This window comes from Pyxicephalus adspersus, chromosome 2, assembly GCF_032062135.1.
Source record: "Pyxicephalus adspersus chromosome 2, UCB_Pads_2.0, whole genome shotgun sequence".
In the NCBI taxonomy this organism is placed as follows: domain Eukaryota; kingdom Metazoa; phylum Chordata; class Amphibia; order Anura; family Pyxicephalidae; genus Pyxicephalus; species Pyxicephalus adspersus.
Window position 1 is genome coordinate 44,165,922 of NC_092859.1, and position 9,462 is coordinate 44,175,383.

The window sequence follows — 9,462 nt, forward strand, 5'->3', positions numbered from 1 at the left end:
TCTATCTATCTATCTCTATCTATCTATCTATCTATCTATCTATCTATCTATCTATCACACTACACATCTATCTATCTATCTATCTATCTATCTATCTATCTATCTATCTATCTATCTATCTATCTATCTATCTATCTATCCAGTCTATCTATCTGTTTGTCACATTTGTGGCTGGGTAGAGTTAGAATCCAGGTTTGTATTGCTGACTATAGGGAAATGATTGTAAACTACTCCAATGGGGCTAAGATTCTGTCATGTTTTTAGTAAAGTTAGAGGGATTGCAGGTTTTGTAATCCTGTCCTAGTGACACCTGCACTTCCCACCCCTTCTATTTTCCATATGAAAATTATAAATATAGCAAGTGAGGAACAAGCTACCATTACCTTTTCCTAACTTTAACTTTAACTAAGGTTCCCTGAAGACCTGAAAGCTTATTCAAGGGTTCCCTCATGATATAAAGGTCAAGAAACGTTGCCCTTATAAATTAAATATACAATAAATTATAAAGTAGTGGTATTGTATTGTAATTTCATTTTGTCATTTCATTATTTATTACTTAACTCTTTTTTTTTTTTTGCTAATAGTCTGCAAGCTGGTAGCGATACCTCCAACAAGGGACCCATACTACTTTATCAAAGAGCAGAGCAATGTCCTGAGTACTGAATCACGGGCACAAGCATCTTCTGTGGCTTCATCACCACTATATTTCAATGGCCAAACCATTTCACATCCTGTGATACTGAGCTCACCTACAGTGCTGCCCGGTTCATCTTCCACCTTCAGACTACCCTCATACATTCAATATTACCTTGTATCTGGGTAAGTAGAAATGTTCTGATAAACTATAGTAATTACATTCTAAATTAAAATGTCCATCCACAAACAATGAGTAACAACCCATAACAATCATATCAAGTGATAGTTTCTCTACACTTCATAAAGTATGCAAAACAAGTGATCCCTTCCTTACTTCTAACTATATATGCCACCTTTGAAATTATAAATTAGGTGTCCTTGGATTACAGATACATTGCAATGCTTTCCTCCATATTATATGCTATATTTGCTACATTTACTATAAATTGCATCAATGAATCTTAGTTTGCAGCCACGCTGGGCAGTCACTGCCTGTATTCCTGTTGGAAGCCTAATGTATAACTAACAAAACAGGAAGTACTATCTTTTCTATATAAGGAAAGTGTATGGTAACTAATTTCCAAGTCACCCTGCAGTCTGTACAAACTAATCTCCCTGCTGTTTAGGCCTACACTTCAGTTCATCTGCTATTTGAATGTTTACAAACCTACTGCTCCTAAAATATGTGTTATTATATATAATATTTTTTTTATTCATCTATATTCATAATGGTGAATACAATTATTAAGTGTTTTTTGTTATTGGCAGTTACAAGTTGCTAGTTTACCTTATAACTTGACTGTGTTGATCTAATACTAAAAAGTGAATTTGGCATCAAATGTTTGCAAATTTATTGACATGTATTTTTTCTTTTTTATATAGCTGCTCCAATCCCTCATCAGGATATAACACCTACAGTGCACCTTTGGCAGTCTTGGAAACAAAGCCAGTAATAGAGATTAAACGCGTGCAGAAATAGTCTGTGATCATAAAGTCATCTTCCTGACAGAATCTTTGACTGCAATGAAAAAGAATGAATTACTTTTCTGAAATTATACAGGAATAATACTTTCCTATTATTTTTATTAAAGGCCATTAATATGTTACGTATATTAATTTGTTATAATTGTTAAAATGTTTTTTAATTATATTACAGTGCAATTATTCTTGAGAGGAATAGTTTCCAGAGTATTTTTTATTAAGTAATAGTTTTTTTTTTATCCAGGCCATAATGTTATTGTAATCAATTATGTATATTTTCATAAAACTAACACTATATTGTTCAACTTTGGAGGTGCATGCCTTATATGCTGAGCTATCATTGGATTTTAGAATTCCCACAGTCAGGATACAACTGGGTAAATGGAGCTGGTTGCACATGAAAGTACAATTTTAGCTTGCAGAAAAAGCATGCCTACCACTATTGATTCCGAGTATCTACTATATGATCAGAATATACTTTTTCTCATGGGATGAGCACAAGCAGGACGCTGTCTTCAGTTGTGCATACGTTGGTGGCACTCACATTGTGAAGTGTTGTTCTTCACAGAGATACACTGAAAACCGAGGTTGCTTGATAACTCCTGGAGGTCCTGGAAGGGTTGCTAATGGCAGCCATAGCTCATAGGTAAAAGGTGGATTGGGATCAGCTGATTTATTTTGTTCAGCACTCATAGCTAAGGAAGAAGTATACATATTGGGAACAAACCTCTACAAGAATCAGTTGCAATAGCAAGACTTTGCAAGACTTTATTTTAGCCAGTGCTTGTTTGCACTTCTCTGCCCCAGGATACGGCAGGTGTAAGATAATCTACAAAATTCTCTTCTTGTCTGAGAAATATCCTTAAAAGAAGGTAAACGCTACTGAAAAGCACGGTTGGATGTTTTGCTGAAAAGTGTCTGGTGAGAGCTGAAAGGTAAGTGATGTGACATTGCAAGGACACCAGACTCGGAGTATTGGGGAGAATCACCAGGCTTCTGCTAGAGTCTACTGCTGAAGAGTGGCTAGTGAGGTTTTAGAGGTAGCTTTTGTGACATGCTATGTGTCACGGTCCCTTCCGTGATTGAGGTTAGAAGATCTGTGAGACAAGCTGCATGTGAGGTTATCTGACAGTCTCTTTGTTTTTACTTATTTCTGTGTTGTTGTTTGTAATGACCACACCTCTTGTATCAGCTGCAGCTGGTGGTCATTACTGCTCCTCCATTTAGTCTGGCCTCACACTTCATGCTATGCGGTTGATATTCACTGATGGGATGTGAAGAGCTGGTGTGTTTACCTATCCAGAGTTCCTGCTTATATATCTGCTATTAGGATAAGTTGAATTACTTTTGGTGTTTTGGTGTTTTGTTGTTTACTAGGCCTCAGGGAGACACTGGCTCTTTCATAAGGGTCTCAAGCCAGTAACTACTCCTAGGGCTATACAGGTCTAGTAGGGCCTGGGTTCCTGTGTATGAGTATTCCCACCATCAGGGGATACTCATACTGTTAGGAGTTAGGGCTAGGTTGGGGTGTCTGCAAGGGGTGACCATTCCCTTTTCCCTAGTCATTGGAGGCCTAGTACTGAGTATAACCTTTCTGTTTCCCTCCCCTCCCTACTATCCGTGGCCAGTCTCGATCTCAAATGAACTGTGATCTCCCAAAAAGGGTCACAGATCCTTACAGTCATTGTTTACATAAGGCCTCAACTATGATCAAGACCAAGATGCCAAATTTCTATTGGTGATTTCTTTTTTTCTAGGTATCCTGCACTCTCTTCCCATACCCATTCACTAAATGGTGCAAGACTAAATAAACTGGTACCCAACTTAATTTCCCACACAGCATACCAAGGACCTAACTTGAAATACACGTAAAAGAGGCAATACTGGGACATTCAGGAATTTTAGCTTGCTGAACCAGTGCTTCATACAACTATGTGGTGTCTCTACATATTTTCTTACAACTTGCACCCAGAAATATGTTTTGCTACAGATGTGATTGGCTCAAAATATTTCTAGAAAGTGAGAATAGAGCTTAAAATCAAATTAAAATCATTCCTTGCTGGAGGATATTTATATTTAGTGAGATCCTTTCAAACATTCTTTTGGATTAAAGAAGTGTGTATAAAATGTAAAATGATTCCTTTACATAGCAAATGTTTCTGGGAAAAGAGTTTTCTTTGTGACGGACTTGAGAACCAGAAATTCTTCCATTAAAAAGGCTAGTTTTGCATGTGAGTCAGGCTTTGCCTATGACACAAACTAATCCTGAGGCTCTATCAGCTTTCCTTAAAGTATGCCAAACTTGTGGGATTAAGCTACATACACACTTCCAATTATTATCGTTGGAAAACGAACGACGAACGTTCATGCACGATATATATGAACGATCGTATAGCACCGATCCTGCACATAGAGTTAACGACACGATCGTTCATAGATATTGTACACACAATAGATACGATCGTTTGAGCGATAGAGGAACTATGTGCACGACAGGAAAGTGAACGGACGTTCGTTCATCACGCATGCTCTGAACATGGACGATCAACGAACGACCGTACACACGAACGATGTTCAACGATCGTCGTCCAATCCGATCCGTCAGTCCGGTCGTTCGTTTCCAGCGACTTTCCTCGTTCGTCGGCGTCGTTGGTTACTTTTTTACCAACGATTTTTTGCCCAATCGATCGTTCGTCGTTCGATTGGAACGATAAAAATTGGAAGTGTGTACGCACCTTTAGTCTGAGGGCAGATCTTGAATTTCATTGATTGAAACCTCTTTGATAGGGCCCATTACGTATCACAACAGGGGTCATATGTTTTACTGTAGTATTACCACTGCACTAACTTAAATTATCAAGTTTATAAATTGATGAAGTCCTCTTAAATGTAAATCACATTTTTTATACAGAAAAAAAAGAATTGTTTCAATCTCTACCAAATAATGTTTCACATAAACACACAGCAGCTCCCTTCTATTTAACAAGATGAATGCATCTTGATATTATTCATCACTACTCTACAATGTAATTATTTATATTCAGAAAGAATCAAGCATATCATGTCTCTGTGTGTTTTCATTTGCTTTTTTTTGTTTGTTTGCTTGATTGTTTTTTTGGTTCATCTCTCTTTGTAGCCCTGATGTTCAGTACACTCATAATATACTCATTATGTGCCAACAGCAATGCACAATAAAAATGTAAAACAAAATTCTCTTAATGTTTAAAACCATAGAAACCTTTTAGAGACATAACATTTTTTGATTGCTTTAATAGACATGCTGTGGCATGAGAAGTTGCACCAGTACCTTTTGTTATCCAGTTCATTTTTCACCATAAAATATATTTATTATTTGCAGTACATAATGCAATATTCCTATTTATCCCTGTAATGTACTTGAGAAACCTTGGTATATAAGGGAGTTTTAAAGTTTAAAATGTATTTTATTGGGCATTAATCATCTCAGTAGATGTCCAAAAGGGTCTACAGGCTTTTGTGGGGAAGAGTGGAATTATTCCTATTAAACAATGAAGACCAGAAAAAACCTCTTCTAAAGTAACATTAACATTTTTTCACTACTAATAAATTGGTTCCCCAAGATCTGAACATATGTGCTAGGCTTCATTATATGTAAAAAGGTTGAGAAAAGTTGTTATACAGGATACTCTCTCTATAGCAGCTCAGCAGTTTGATTTGGGGTGCTCTATGGCCACACTTCAGGCAATGTGTTCTGTGGCTTGCCATTGCTTCTATCTTGTGCCTCTTTACCATTCAATTAACAAATTTCAGATAACCTTCAAGAACCATCTCTTCACTAGGGCTTACTAATAGGGATGAGCGAGCGAGATTGGCAGGTGTAAATTAACCTGTAGTACCCAGGGATCACACACAGGAGGGCTGTATTCATTCATCCTTTCTGAATCCTCCTGTAATGATTTTCTGGAACTTCCGATGGGTTAGCGAAATCGGTTCACCGAAATTTCGCGGTCCCATCGGAAGTTCGAGGAAACTTTTGCGAGAATGCTAGAGGCATCTCTAGATGCTTGCTGTATTAACCTTCTTTTCATAGCTGTCTGTATCACCGGTCTGTAATACTGTGCAGTGGGAGTAATAATTGTTTTTTTTTTTTAATGTATTTTTTTGCAGTAAATGTGAACTTGTGCATGAACAACTCAGACATTACGGTTGTATAGCAACCAGTGCCATTTATTAGGAATAAAGTTCAAGTTCATCTAACCTACTTTGATACCCCTCTCTCTCCCCTCCATTATTCTAAAATGTAAAACATCTTAAAATAAACAATTGGTGGGAATTAGTATTTTTGCATTCATACCACTTTTGTTTGGGTGTGTATATTTTATTTTGTGTTACCAGGACATTTTTTTTGTATGTTTCAAGTTTGCAGAACATGCTAGCTGAACACTTTCTACCATTTGTACATGTATCCTATTTTTCCTGAAACTCGCCACAAATGAAAGCAGAAAATAACCAGTCTTTATCAGCACTCCCTAAATTGGGCTTATCTGCTGCTGGCTGCCCCAATTCCAGGTTGAATAAGTGTAGCACCCCTTTAGTATAGCGAGTCAATGTTAGTGCAATATGGACAGTTCTTAACCTTCCTGGCGGTATTCCCAAGTGTGGCTTTGGGTTTTTTTTCAGTACCAAAAGCGTACTCGGGGTGGCATTGTAAAGGACATACCTGGTCCCGACAAGCCCACGGCATCCTATGGCAATGTCTGCCTGCAATCTCTGTCCCCTGGCCTCACGTCTCTGACACCATCAATGGGACATGTGAGCATGCGGGGGCGGTTCGCTGGGGTAATGACCGGTCTGCAAATTTACTGATATATTAAGACCACCAGGGATATTAGACTGTTTTTCCAAAGGGAGTGATTGTTTCTCAAGGACGTGATGGTTGACTATCTTTTGTAGCAGGGAAGGAGGCCAGTCTAAGAAAGATAACAGCCAATCACGGCCTTGGTGCACCAGTTTTTGTTCCACAAAGTCCAGCTTTCACAAATTTACTTGTTAAAATATCTTTGGTACAAGATTCTCTAAAGTGTTTCACTCTTCTACCAACTTAGTAAAGTAAAGAAGGAAGCACAGACATGATTAACGAATAACATGTAATGAGGCAAGGGCTGTGTTAGATATTTGGCTCCTCCTGGATGAGTCAAATTCATTATCAAGTTCAATGGCACATTGTGCTGGCATGGATGTCACCCACCTAGGGAAATGGCAGTAAATGCACAGCAAGAACATGATCTCTGCCAAGGTGCTCTGAAGAGTTTTAGCACTGCTCAGATGACAAGAATTCAGCACACAGTGTGCAAGTGAAAAGGAAGCTAATAAACAGAAAGATGATTAATTTAAATGACCTGACAGCTATCAACAAACACTATTCAATATATATACTTCCATGTATGAAAACATTTTAATGCTGAGTTTACCATTGTTTTAAAATTCTTGATTTTTGTATTACTCTTACCAGCATTTTCTCAGGTTTGTACAGGTTTTTAGAAACCTTCTAAATCCCTAAAATGATAACACATCTGCACTTAACCACTTTATATACAATAGAGATTTGTGTTTTTAGTGGTGTCTAGTTCCTTCCCAAAAGAGCAAAAGAGAATCAATGCAATTGAACGCAGGATGGCAAGCTAATTATAAAGTGTCATTTGGGGTTCCAATGCATTGCCTCTCTGCTGGTCCCACTTACTACTCCTATTTTATTTTTAATAAATGAATGTAAGTTTGATTCTCCAATGTGTAAATCTGTATTGTCAATGTGCTGAAGATTTTCCTATATCTCATATATGAACAGTTGCTTATAGAAGGTATGATACCTATGATACCTTTAGGTATTCAGTTTTATATTTAGATTTGTGATAAGATTTGTGCCTTCCTCTGAATCCCTGAATAAATTGTGAGTGTAGGTTTCTGAAAATATATATATATATATTTATATATATATATTTATTGATATAATAAATTATTTAAATTATTTTTCCCAATTTGGATAGAGTTCAAACCTAATGCTTTTATGTTGTTTGTGAGATTACTGACAATTTCACTAACTTCTTGTCCTGTAGACCACACATGAAGATTTTAAAATTTAAAATAGGTTTATAAATCAATAAAAGCCTAGTAGAGGAGGTAACCATTTCCCACTCTACTGAATTGTAAAATAAATAAATACAAAGTTATTAATATTTGACTGGCGTGCTGATAATGAACCAAAAAGCAGATGTGTTGTAAGTAGTGTTGATGTTCGAATTCGGGTTGTCCCTATATTCGACCCGAATATGGCTGTTCGAATTCGGGTATACCATTCGAATTCGATGTTCGACCACCCGAATTTTTGTGCTATATTCGGCCGAATAGCTGTCGAATCGAATAGTGAGCTATTCGACCAACACTAGTTGTAAGTCTTCCATAAGATTTGTATGTTTCAGACCAAAGAGAGTTCTTTCAGACCAAATAAACCCAATATATATATATTTAAGCCTGTGGAAAAAATAAGGAAAATGGCTTATAGTGGGCTTTGAATGCAAAAAATAAAAGCAAAACTATTAAATCATTATTGTAACTATTTAACCTCTCTGACTTTGCCCAGCATGTATAAGCTTTTGGCTTTAACCATCAAAATAAATAACCTGCAAAATATTTGGTCTCGTTCCTAAATACAAATCCAATCCAAGTCCATGCATATTTTTTGCTGTCTTGCTTGAGAAGTTTGCTTTAGATTACACTGTAGAATTTTACTTGGAAGTCAGGACTTGGCTGTTCTAAAATATATACATTTTGTTCTGTTCTGCAATGCTGTATTTGTTTTCTGCTTTTGCTTTTTTTTTATTTTTTCAGTTGAGTTTTTATGAGTTTTAGATCACAGATAGTTCATGTTATTGGACCAGCCTGTATTTCAGTGTAAATTACACACTGTAGAGGCTCCAGGGCAGAAAATGATCCTCACAATATTATTTTCCTTTTACTGCACTACGATAAGTTTTTGGCCTAGTGTATGGTGTGTGATTTTCTCCAAATATAATATCAGGGTCATGACTAATAATGGAGTTACCCCACGAGATTGAAACCCCTGGCACTCCACCCCTTACTCCCTTTTTTTTTGTCTTTATTAAGGTGGCAATAATATATATATATATATTAATATGCCTCACCAGTAACTGTTTCAATGAGGTGCAGGGTTTTTTTCCTCGGCCTGTTTTCTAGTTCTTTCAGGTAATTAACTGTGAATGTCACAGAAGACAACAATGGCCAAGCTTGATTGGCAGTCATTTTTTTGACGGAAAAACAGCTATCTATTGGAAAGCCACTCACAGGACATCTCATCAAGGTAATCTGCTTCAGGTTTTTCTCTCCCTCCCCCTTGTTTTATTGTGGTTATCCTTGTGGGGTAATGCCACCCACTTGTGGGTGGGTAGTATTTGGGTATTCTTTAATTATGTTGGTTGCATATGAAATATGCTTGAGTCTTATTAACTACTATGGTTTTAAGGGGTTAAAATTTGGTGCATGTTTACCAGATCTGGTTTTAATAAAAGGTAAATCTAATATTACCTGAATAAAGTTAAGCTTTACCACAATATACTTTATATTTTATTACAACACATTTTATATTTGTTTTTTTATTTAATTTGGGTTTTTGACCTGGTGTTCAGTTCATAGTTTTCTCCAAATATATTGTACTACAATACACAAATACATCAGAAACCAAAAGGGAGACCAATCCAAAAACAGAGGCAAAAAGAGAACAAAAAATTGTATAGAAATATAATATTTATGAATGATTGCAGTTATAGTTAATGATTGTAGCATAGAATTTGT

General features: G+C 36.5%; 1 protein-coding gene across 1 annotated transcript in view; it reads left to right on the forward strand.

Annotated features, from left to right (window-relative positions):
* Window positions 1–1,740, forward strand: part of LOC140325032 (uncharacterized) — a 5,916-nt gene extending 4,176 nt beyond the window's left edge. Inside the window, exons 4-5 of the mRNA XM_072403124.1 lie at window positions 585–819; window positions 1,519–1,740. Of these exons, the coding sequence (XP_072259225.1) occupies window positions 585–819; window positions 1,519–1,615 (332 nt within the window). The 3' untranslated portion in view covers window positions 1,616–1,740. The remainder of the gene's footprint in view (window positions 1–584; window positions 820–1,518) is intronic.
* Window positions 1,741–9,462: the final 7,722 nt, after the last annotated feature.